The following is an 11,855-nucleotide window of genomic DNA, read 5'->3' on the forward strand; positions in this document are numbered from 1 at the left end:
ATAAATGTACCGTATCTGTGTCTTCACTTGTCTGCTTGTCTAGTAAGCATTTGAAATTCTTTTAAGAACTCTATATTTGCTCTATTCAGAGTCCTATGATGGGCAGGCCTACCCCTTCTGAATTTCTGGATCATCAGAGCTCCCAAATGTTAGCTGAATGTGCTAGAGAATCTTTGGCAATGCCAAAAAATCTGTAGAAAGGAGTTTAAACATATACCCACATCTCCTGGTTCAATTTACTTACCGTATATCCCTGAGCAGCCAATGTCTGCATAGAATTTTATGGCTTTTAGTAAAAGATAACAAAAGAGGAAAGCGACCACAAGGGCAGATACATATAGCATGCTTATTATTATGTACTTTGTACATGAGGAAAATCATTAACAGTTTCTTTTCTTAGCCTTATCATTACTATGTGATGCTATCTGCATACCTCAGCAGAAGAGATGGTTATGTATAACATGCTACTTAGTTTGTTGTACTTATTTCATCTTCATTGTATAGTTATTCAATAAAACCCAGTGGATTGTTTCTTGCACTGTGTCTATCGTGCAATGTGTCCATTGTGCAATGAGCTTTAGAATTCAGTTGAGAGCATTGCTTAAGCTTATTTGAATGGGCCTGCTTTCCAATTGAATGGCCTTTTCAAATTTTTATGATTCCACAAGGAAAGTAATAGGAACTGTGAAAGACGACGTAATTGTTTTCGCAAACTTTCTAGTTTTCTCATGGCTGACATAATCAAAAGTGGATTATATTTTACTAAGCTATCTTCAGAGCTATGGTTATGGCCATTTTAATCTTTTTTCTGGGCCTTATAATCAACTAGTCTCTCATTTTACATTGTTCTATTTTTGGTCTCCATTTTTTATGACACTAGTAACCCATCACAGGATTTTTCTTTCATTGGCTATTTAGTGTTAAGTCTTTAGTGCCTACTTAAACATCAAAAGCTGCTTTGAAGAAGCTATTTTAAAACTCTCAAGAGCTTCTTCACCTTCCTCATTAAAGAAGTTTATTTTTAACAGCTTCTGTCCTTCTTTCTACTTCATTAGTTTCCTCTGAGCTATTCGTTCTATATGAATATTTAATAAAGAGGGGGAAAAACTTAGAATACTGCACTGTTCCTGAAAGACGTACATCTCTGTTTTGCTTTAAATATGGGGAATATGGATGGCAAATCTGTTGAAGAATTGAGTGCCACAGAGTGCCACCAGTGGTACAAGAAATTTATGACAGAGTGTCCCTCTGGACAATTGACTCTGCATGAGTTTAAACAGTTTTTTGGATTGAAAAATCTGAGTCCACCATCAAATGAATACATTGAACAAATGTTTGATACATTTGATTTTAATAAGGTAAGTGATTTGATATAATAGTTATAGTTTCCCAGTGTTGTTGAGAGTTTGTTGGCATACAAGTTTAATAAATTATTATTGCATACAATATTCTGTATTTGCACATATGTGTGTGTGTGTGTGTGCAAGGAGAGAGAAAACATTTAATTTGCAGAAGATTTAGACACGTTGATCTGATCAAGATAACCATATGGAGTAATGTGGTTCTTTAAAAAGCAACAATTTTATTACATGATATATTTGTGGGTAAAGTATAATATATGAAAGGTGATACCAGAATGATTTATTAATTTTTAATGTGCTTCAAGATTTTTGATTGTGCTGACAAAAGCAAGTGGCACGTATACAGATTTATAATGCAATGATCAATGAAGTAATTTATGTGCGTTGATTCATTTTCTACTTTGGGTGATAGCATTTGTTTCTGTGAAAATTAACTATTAACTAGTTTTCACTCAAGCACAATAGCATTATGTCGGCATTAATTCTGCCTACAATTCCTATGTCATGTTTCATGTTGTGTTATATAAATAAATCATGGGGTATCTTTTTTTAAAAAATATTTGTTACAATGGCTACATTAATTATTTTAGGATTAAATGGTAATTTAAAAGAATAAGCTAGTCTTCAGAAGCCTAGAATTGTCTCATTAAAAGGCTCATAAGTAGAAATGGAACAGAATGACTTAATGTAATTTCCTTTGCTTTCTGATCTTGGTTGTTTGCTTGCAGATGTTTCATTACAGTACTGAACTAAGTAACATCATCATCATTCATTCACTATGTGTCTATATTCAAGTATTTGTTTATGTGCTGAACAAGACTTTCAAGCCTAAATCACAGCTTTTGTTGGTGCTTTTATTAATTTTTTTTTTTTAATTTTTAATTCCATTTATATCCCGCCCTTCTCCGAAGACTCAGGGCGGCTTACAAGCTTAGCAGTAGCCTTCATTCTATGTATATGCCTGCTTGTTAGGGCTTTCACACACACACACCAGCGGCATTATTACAAAGTCAGCTTATTGCCCCCAACAATCTGGGTCCTCATTTTACCTACCTCGGAAGGATGGAAGGCTGAGTCAACCTTGAGCCTGGTGGGATGCGAACCTGCACTAGTTGCAGGCAGCTGGTGTTACTTAAGGAGGCATTAGCCCACTGCTCCACCAAGGCTCTTTTAAATGCTATTATACAAGCAATGCTCTGATATAATCCCAAAATATAGTAATACTGGATAGAGAAATCAAAATTACAATTACAATGGAGTAACACAATGTTAGAAGGGACGCGGTGGCTCAGTGGGTTAGGACGCTGAGCTTGTCAATCGGAAGGTTGGCAGTTTGGCGGGTCGAATCCCAAGTGCTGCGTAACAGAGTGAGCGCCTGTTCCTCGTCCCAGCTTCTGCCAACCTAGCAGTTCGAAAGCACGTAAAAATGCAAGTAGAAAAATAGGGACCACTACAGTGGGAAGGTAACAGCGTTCCGTGCGCCTTTGGCATCTAGTCATGCCGGCCACATGACCACAGAGATGTCCTCGGACAAGCGCTGGCTCTTCGGCTTTGAAACAGAGATGAGCACCGGCCCCTAGAGTCGGAAACGACTAGCACGCATGTGCGGGGGAACCTTTACCTTTACCTTTTAACACAATGTTACTTTGACACAAGTAGCAAATGGGCAAATGTATCCTATAGAAATATTCATGTAAAAATGAGTCCTATATAATTCAGCAAGATGTATTTTTTATAAATTGTTTAGTAAAGCTGCCTTAATTACAGACTGTGATATTGTATAGATAAATTCATCTGTACAAACAGAGTTGTCCATGGTCTCTCTCTCTCTCTCTGTGTGTGTGTGTGTGTGAGAGAGAGAGAGAGAGAGAGAGAGAGAGAGAGAGAGAGAGAGAGAGAGAGAGAGAGAAAGAGAGAGAGAGAGAGAGAGAGAGAGAGAGAGAGAAAGAGAGAGAGAGAGAGAGAGAGAGAGAGAGAGAGAGAGAGAGAGAGAGAGAGAGAGAGAGAGAGAGAGAGAGAGAGAGAGAAGCCAAGATTGTGATAGCTTTTTCACCTTCTTTGGACACCATTACAGATGAATGTAACTTTGCTTCTCCTTTCCAAAACTGTTCTTTCTTAAATTAATTTATGGGGCTGAATAATTTGTATCTGCCCATTTAGGGAATATCCATGAAGACTTTTTAGTTTGTGGTCTTAATTTGTCCTAAATTCAGTGAGTACAATGCCCTATCCCTTTCCTGAAACCCTTGTTTGACCTCATAAAGCCATTGAACATCAATGACTGTCAAATTATTCCTAGTTAATATTATACCATTAATTTAAGAAACAATGTGCAAACAGTTGAAGACCAATAAGAAAGATTGAAAAAGGCCTATATTTATTTTCTGTGCTCATCATGACTGAATTTTATCAGCTGAAATTAATACTAAAACGTTTTCAGTTGGAACATTTTCCCATGCAGTACTGTTTGCTTTTATTTTAATACCCAATTGCATGGGACAATTTTTAGCAGAGAAGTTCCTTTCTCGCTATGCTATCATAGGAAGAATCACAATTTTTACCTTTCACAAAATACACTGGCTTGATCTTTTAACTTTCACTCTAAAACAAGAATGTGAGTAGGATCTTAACCTTTTGACCTGAAGCAAAATAATCAGTAGAAAAGGAAAACAGAATTTCTGAATAAGAGCTTTCAAGTTCAAGAGGATAACTATAACATTAGATGATAACTGCAACATCAGCAATAATCATAATCATAAAGTATTAAGTTACAAAAATATATTTATAAAAGCTGTGGTTATAAGTATAACTCTAGCTTACCTGGATTAAAGGCCGTCATTTTTTGCTCTTCAATAGGATGGCTACATTGATTTTATGGAGTATGTGGCAGCTCTAAGCTTGGTTCTGAAAGGGAAAGTGGAACAAAAGTTGAAGTGGTACTTCAAGCTTTATGATGTCGATGGGAATGGCTGTATTGACAGAGATGAGTTGTTAAACATCATTAAGGTAAATTATTTTCTTCAATCTTTTCTTAAAGTCAATTGCTCTTTTGACTATATATGGCTGATATACCCAGACATTGCCCTTGACTAGTAAGATGCTAAAAATTTTAAGTTTCAATCACACTATATGTGCCATATGTCTCTATTACTTATGTACGGGAAAATGAGGGGGGAAATTGTAATATATTCAATGTAGAGGACATTGTATTTATAATAGGGATGGGTTTAAACTCTGCATAATATCACTTGGTCAAGCTAGCTAGTCTAGCAACATTATTAAACACTGATGATTGACAACATATAGCCTTGGTGGAGCAGTGGGCTAATGCCTCCTTAAGTAACACCAGCTGCCTGCAATTAGTGCAGGTTCGAGTCCCACCAGGCTCAAGGTTGACTCAGCCTTCCATCCTTCCGAGGTAGGTAAAATGAGGACCCAGACTGTTGGGGGCAATTAAGCTGACTTTGTAATAATGCCGCTTGGGGGGGGCGAAAGCCCTAATAAGCAGGCATATACATAGAATGAAGGCTATTGCTAAGCACATTGATTTGTGCTTAAATTGTAAGCCGCCCTGAGTCTTCGGAGAAGGGCGGGATATAAATGGGATTAAAATAAATAAATAAATAAATAAATAACTATGATACTTCAAGAGAAATTAGTAGCATCAACAATACTTGAAACTTGTAATGATAAACCTAACTTTCAATCTTCTTTGATCACTAATGAAGCAGGAAGACTTGAGAGATTCCCACCCTCTAAAAAACAAGAGTCTAAACAGTAGCTGCTAGAATTTCCTAAGGTAATGAAGATTCTCCCTGAGGTGAGGTTAGCCCCATACCACTTAGCCTTCCCTTAAAACATACCATACTTTTTCCAGCAATCTTGGGGAACTCATGGGAATCCTGCAAAGTGATTATTATTTATTAAATATATTTGCTGCCAAAGTGACTGGGTAGAATGTATTATGTAAGTTGATTAGTATTCTCCTGCACTCCTGGCTTTTCTATGTTTTACTTTTACTTGTAGTTTAGGGTTTTGATGATGGTTATACTGTTTTAATTGTCACTGTGGTTATGCATTGCCCAGACTCATGCCATTTGAGAAGGGCAGCTATGTACATTTGCTACATAAAATAAAGAAATAAATTTACCACCAGATCAATGTCTGTTAGAGGAGAACCACTCTCTGCTGGAGCAGGGGACAAATGAATCACTTCAAAGTCATTAAATCATTAAATCAATAGGTCAAGTGGTCAAATGACTATGGCAACAGGCAGACTAGCTCCTATTTCTCATTTGGTGTGGGCAAAGAACTTAAAGAGATTACACAGCCTCTCCAAGACCAACACAAAAGTACAGAGCAAGAAGACTGGGTGAATGGATATATAGACAAAAAACTGAGTAGATTAGAATAACAAATATATAAAAATATAATCTGATTTTCACATTTTAAAATCACAAATTAATTTGTAATTTCCATTGGAAAATGGTGCATCTATATGAGAATTTGTTAGTTTTCTTTTTTTAAAAAAAACCATTCATATTCAAACTGTTCACAGGTAGGGAAACTGAATGTAGACCTTTTCAGATATTATATATTTATTTTTCTTTTCAGGCAATTCGCACCATTAATCCATGTCAAGAAATCATGTCAGCTGAGGAATTCACAGATATGGTGTTCAATAAAATTGATATAAACGGAGATGGTAAGAAACTTCTCTACCTATGCTGAGATATTACTGGTTGGATGCAGTCCAACAGCATATCATGATATCTGTGTAGGAAAGTTAAAATTGACAATTTAGCAATGTTCAGAATGGACTGGATACTATCCCACTTCTTTTTGGCTAAAATCTAGTTAAACTGTTAACAATTCTACCTCCTTGAAGTCTATTTTATTCCACCGACCACCAATTCAAATTAGTCTCAAAAATGAAGGAATAATTATCAATGAGAAATGCCCAAAGTACACATCAAGAAAGTTAGAGTTAAAACCAGCTAAATATTGAGGTCCAGAAATCAGTCTTCCAGCTACTTAAGATGAGAAGCAGAGAAGTTATTTGCAAGCTGAAGCCTTATGCAAAAGTAAGAAAATGGTAAGTGGAATGAAACCCATATGGCCATCTCATCCATTCACCCATCTGCTTCAGTTTTTAGTCTTGCATCTATCCAGAGAGAGAAACTTGGACAGACTTTGATGTCAGCCTTTGATGCAGGCTAGATCAAGAAATGGGTATGGCAGGGATTCCAGGAATGCTTGCTTTGTAGTAAGGTAGGATAACAGAATCTTGAAAGCTGTCCAGGTTTCTCCCTGTCCCATCTTATGCCATATAAAATCAAGGTAGGTTTCCTGTGAGTTTCTTTCTCATGTTCTCTTTTTTCTCAGGACTGAATAAACTTAATGGTTTGTTCGTATTTTTTTACCTCCAAGGTCAACTCTAAATTCCTTTACAGATGCAAATGTTGATGGAATTGATTTTGGTTGATTAATCCATCAAACTTTTTAATGTCCTCACAGAAATGAGAATTTTGTCTTCTTCAAAAGCCTAGGATAAGCCTACAACTTTTTTGTTGTTGTTAAAAGGTGACCAGACTTAAGCATAAGGGGATGATGCAGTTAGTGCTAATTGAATATCCATGCTTTGTATGGTTTACAGAATCAGCTCCCATTCATTTCTGCAGGCCATACACGAACCAAATTCTCCTGTTTGTTTCTATAGGTGATTTGTCTCTTGAAGAATTCATAGATGGAGTACAGAAAGATGAAGTTCTACTTGACATTCTCACCCGTAGCTTGGATCTCAAACATATCTTTCTAATGATCCAGAACGATGGAAAGAACCCTGAAACATCTGGAATATCCACAAAAGATGAATAGGCAAATTATTGTTCTTTTAAATAATAAATGTAATATTATGAGAACAAAAACTCAACACTAAAAATTGTGACAACTTAGAATATTTGTGTTGTATGTAAAAGAGGCACTGTCTATTATGAACACATTGAATAACTCTTATCAATGACTGATGAAGACATCAGATTGGCCTAGAAAATTAAGGCAATTATCAATGCTTCTGGGTCAGATGAACACATAAAAATGAAAGAAGATCCTTAGTTTATTTGGTCTTTAAAGTGTCAGTGAGGAAAGTAAGTATAAGAGAATATTGTGATCCGCAAGATGCCTTGTACCATTTTGACTGCTTCTTGTGGTTGCTTCTTATGGTGAGGATACAAGTAAGCTAGAAGAGAATCAAATTAAGGAAAGTTGAAAAATTCAGCTTTGGACAGAATGTCTATTTTTCAATCATCCTAAGCAATAGGGAGACCAAATGGCATCCAAGATTACCTTCCACTTCTTGAATATCTAAAAATGGTCCTTTAAAATCAGGGGTGCAAATCCCATTTACTCAAATTGATCTCAAGTTTGTAAGTCTATTACAATTCCTTTGATATAAGCCTTTTTGCATATTCAGAAGTTCTTTTTAATATTGCCCAAAGAACAATATTTTGGCTTTATATAGATTTAGCACATGCCGTTTAAAGATTAAGTGCTATATTTCACTGTAGCAAATGTTGCTCATATAAGAATATGCTATTTTTTTTCACAAAATAATCCATCCTTTGATCTGAGTTCTTCATATGTGCATACAGTATTTTGTTTCCCTAAAACAATTCTGTATTTTTTTTAAATGAGACTTATTATTTCTTTAAGTACATTTTTACAGGAAATGAAGCATAGTTTAGGTTTAGTTGGTATCAGATTGACACTCAAATTCAGGTACATAGAGAAAAGCCCCAGATGCTAAAATATTTTCTAAATTGATTAAGCTTTTAATTGTATTCATTTATTAGAGATTTTGTAGCCTAAGCATTACAATGACTACAATGAAAAAATTCATTCTTAAAAAAAAAGGAAAATAGTTGGCTTTTGTAAGAGCAATTCTGAACATTTTTACTACATTTTTAACAAAGAATAATTGGTGTGAAAACACCAATATTACCCTTGACTAGGAAAAAAAAATTCTCTTCTAGCTTTGGTCTCGTCTAATGGTTAAGACCCCAGGCTTGAAAGCTAGAAATTGTGAGTTCTACTCCTGCCTTAGCCATGAAAACCAGCTGGGTGACCTCAGGGTCAGTCATTTTGTCTCAGCCCATCTCACCTCTCAGGGTTGTTGTGTGGAAAATAGGAGGAGGATGTGTTGCATGTGCTTGCCACCTTGAATTATTTTTAAAAATAATAAAGGTGGGATATAAATAAGATAAATAAAAAATAAATAAAATAAAATAAATATTAAATTTATAATAGAGGCTAAGGAATCCTAAAGTACCTGAAAGTACTAGAAAGTACTTTCTAGTATGAATTACAAACGCTACATGAAGAACTCTCAATGGCTCAGTCAATTTTTTATTGTAAGTTGTGTTTTTTTTACCAATCAGTGGTGGCATGAATAAAGATCTGTTTGAGTTGCAAGTGTCATCTTTGACATGAACAGTAGAGCTGAAAATTGTCACACAAAATGAATAAAATTATGTTGCTGTTTCTTGAGAAAACTGAGAGAATAAGCAGATTAAGTCAGATTATCCTGAAGGGAAGAAAAAAAATCAAGGTCTAAATCCATAAGTTAAATTTTTGGGGAGTAATGCTTGCTTTAAAATCAAACAAGAGGAAAGCAAGCTTTATTTTTGTTATATTTTAGCTTCATCATAAGTGCTGTGCTACAGTACTTTATGGAAACTGCAATATTCTAAGGTACTTGATATCGCAACAGGGTAGGTGTGAGAATGATTCAGCTGATACTGGAATTAATAATTTCCTTGAGTTTTAGCTATTTTATATTAGATTTGGTTATGTAGACCTCTCTCTGATTTTCTGTATATATTTCAGTTTACATTTCTGATTTTATTTTTTTATACTTATAGTATAATGAAATGACTCATTAAAATTTACATTTTATAAAATCAGTTTGGAACTTAAATTCTGAAATCAATACTGTATATTTTTTTCAATTTTCTAAAATGCTTAGTATAAAGAATTATAGCTGCTGGAAACTGCAACAAATTTGAGCATGGGAGTCAGTGGTGTTTGTGGGGCTGGCCAAAAATTTAAGGTGCTAATGGTGGTAACATAGTCAAAGCCTCACCTCTTTTGAAGAGAGGAGAGGGTAAAACAGTGTCAGCCTGGGTATTAGTGGCTGAGATAGGAAATAATGAACAAGTCTTATTGACATACAATAAATTCATATCAATTTCATTTGTATTTGCTCACCAAGCTATTTACTTGTTGGTGGTTAAACAATTTATTCCATAATCTTGACAGATAAAAACATGTCTAAAATCATAAAATGCTGAAAACTATTTGGCTATCAATTTATTTACTTGGAATTATTTATACCACCTGCAGGACGTATTGCTAACACACTACCTTTCATCATCTACATTTCAGTCCTTTTGCCTGTTTACTCATTAGATTACTCCACAAAACATCAACAGAGATCTTTAGTTTTAAACAAATGTTCCTTAAAATGTGTATTATCTCCAGCCTTTACAGCCAGAATGCTATTCCCACTTGTATCCCTTTATCATCTGCCATCAAGATAAAGGATCTTATTCATAGTTTGCGTTCTTTTAGCTTTCTTAATATATCTTATTACTTATTCATCAAAATATCTTCTATATGTATTTATGTAACTGAGATTCTATTTGAGCTGCTTTTCCATACTGCATTTGCAGAGGAAGGAAGGGAGGGAGGGAGGGAGGAAGGGAGGGAAGAAGGGAGGAAGGAAGGAAGGAAAGAAGGAAGGAATTAAAGTTTGTGAAGAATTCAACTTGCAAGGATTTTCATGACACCTTTGTCCATTTTTAATTGTCTTTTGTGGTTTCTTCCATAGCCTAGAATACCACCAACTGGCCATTTCTATAATTACACTCCTTTAACTTACATATATATCACAAAAATGTGCATTTCTGATACCAACATATCTTTCATACTCAGGTTTTGTCAGAATTTAGAGTTATCATGTACAGTATTCTCTGTTCAGTTATCCAGTTCTGATAACTTTATGGCTGCAAAATCACTGTAGTCAATGAAATTAAAGAAAGAAACTTTGATACTGAATTGTGGACGCTATGCTACTTTTTTTACTGGCTCTTCAAAATCTCTTTCTACCTGCCACTGTGATGAACTTTCATAGAGTTGATAGGCAGAACAAATGTCTACAGGCAGGTTTGCACTGCTTTATTTGGCTTCAGCGAGGCCAGTGACTGGCACTGTTTATCCAAGATTTAATGTGGGGCATTAGCAAAATGATTGGTGTCACCAGTTGGTAGGAAAAAACTGCAAATCACTTTTTATGGGAGGAGGAAACCTAGACCATTTGTCAAAACTGTACTTAAGCTACTGTAGCTAATCCATGGGCCGGAGAGGGGAGACTTACTAGACAGATTCTATCCTTCCCACATATAATAGTTGCATTGTCTGATCTAAGAGATGATAATAGTGAATTGCACAGTAAAACAACTGATGCTATACTGTTTTCGTCAGCAAGGCTCTTTTTACGTTTCCCTTGAGTAGCAAAGCAAAGGTTTGATAGATTTCCAGGAACACAAATGCTTGGAGAAGTAGAATTTCTTGTTGAAAATCTATAAAGCTATTACAGAAGAATTCCAGTGACTGCTCTGTGTGAAGCCATATTTATAGTAAAATAAAATTTAAAAAATGTCTGCCTTTCTCCCATCCAAGCAATAGAATGGGCTAGAATCTTTTTGAGTGGGAGGTCCAGTTTCCATGTATCTCCTGTTTTGGTAATGGACATTAGCATTGTAACAATTCACTCTCATGGATGAGGATAAGTGCCTATTTTTTGGTGATGGTGCCGGACAGTTTTGCAATAAAAAAACTTACCCTTGTCCCCATTTCTTTTGTTACCTCTCTAAGCCCTGACATCCTGTAGGGATCAATAGGTTAGCAAGGGAAGCAGGAAGTGGGCCTTTTAGCTATCAGTTGTCTCATCCCAGAAACAGGTCTATAAAAAGGTGCTTCTCCTCCACCACAAATACATAGACATCAGAGGTTTGGAATGAAAGGTTTCTCAAACTGTATAATTGGGCCATGGGAATATGCATGTAAGCTTTAGGAAATTTTAAATCACCAACTCACTTTTTGAATCCTGCAGCAGGATTTTCTCTAACACAATCAGACCATTAATTTCATAAAATTCACACTCAATTTTATTACAAAGATTTCACCAATTCATAGGAGAAAGACAAAGGGAAGCTGTACATCTATACATTTATAATTATGATGTACATCTATACACTTATATTATGATTAAGCTATTCTTAATACCTGTCTTATTTAGAAAATGTATTCAAGGTGGTTTCATAAAAACATTAAAACTAAATTAAGATTTTTTAGCATGTTCACACAATATCCTAATTATAAAGTTTTCCCCCATCTACGTAGTTGTTACTGACTAAAGGGGGGCGGTGCTCATCT

General features: G+C 35.3%; 1 protein-coding gene across 1 annotated transcript; it reads left to right on the forward strand.

Annotated features, from left to right (window-relative positions):
* Positions 1 to 1,160: 1,160 nt before the first annotated feature.
* LOC310637627 (guanylyl cyclase-activating protein 1-like) lies at positions 1,161 to 7,238 on the forward strand (the record flags this gene model as incomplete). Its single annotated transcript, XM_083358129.1, has 4 exons — positions 1,161 to 1,358; positions 4,218 to 4,367; positions 5,976 to 6,066; positions 7,081 to 7,238. 4 exons carry the CDS (start codon positions 1,161 to 1,163, stop codon positions 7,236 to 7,238), a joined length of 597 nt encoding a protein of 198 aa, XP_083214255.1.
* Positions 7,239 to 11,855: the final 4,617 nt, after the last annotated feature.

The sequence above is a fragment of the Vipera ursinii genome (genome assembly GCF_947247035.1).
Source record: "Vipera ursinii genome assembly, chromosome: 3".
Classification (NCBI taxonomy): Eukaryota; Metazoa; Chordata; class Lepidosauria; order Squamata; family Viperidae; genus Vipera; species Vipera ursinii.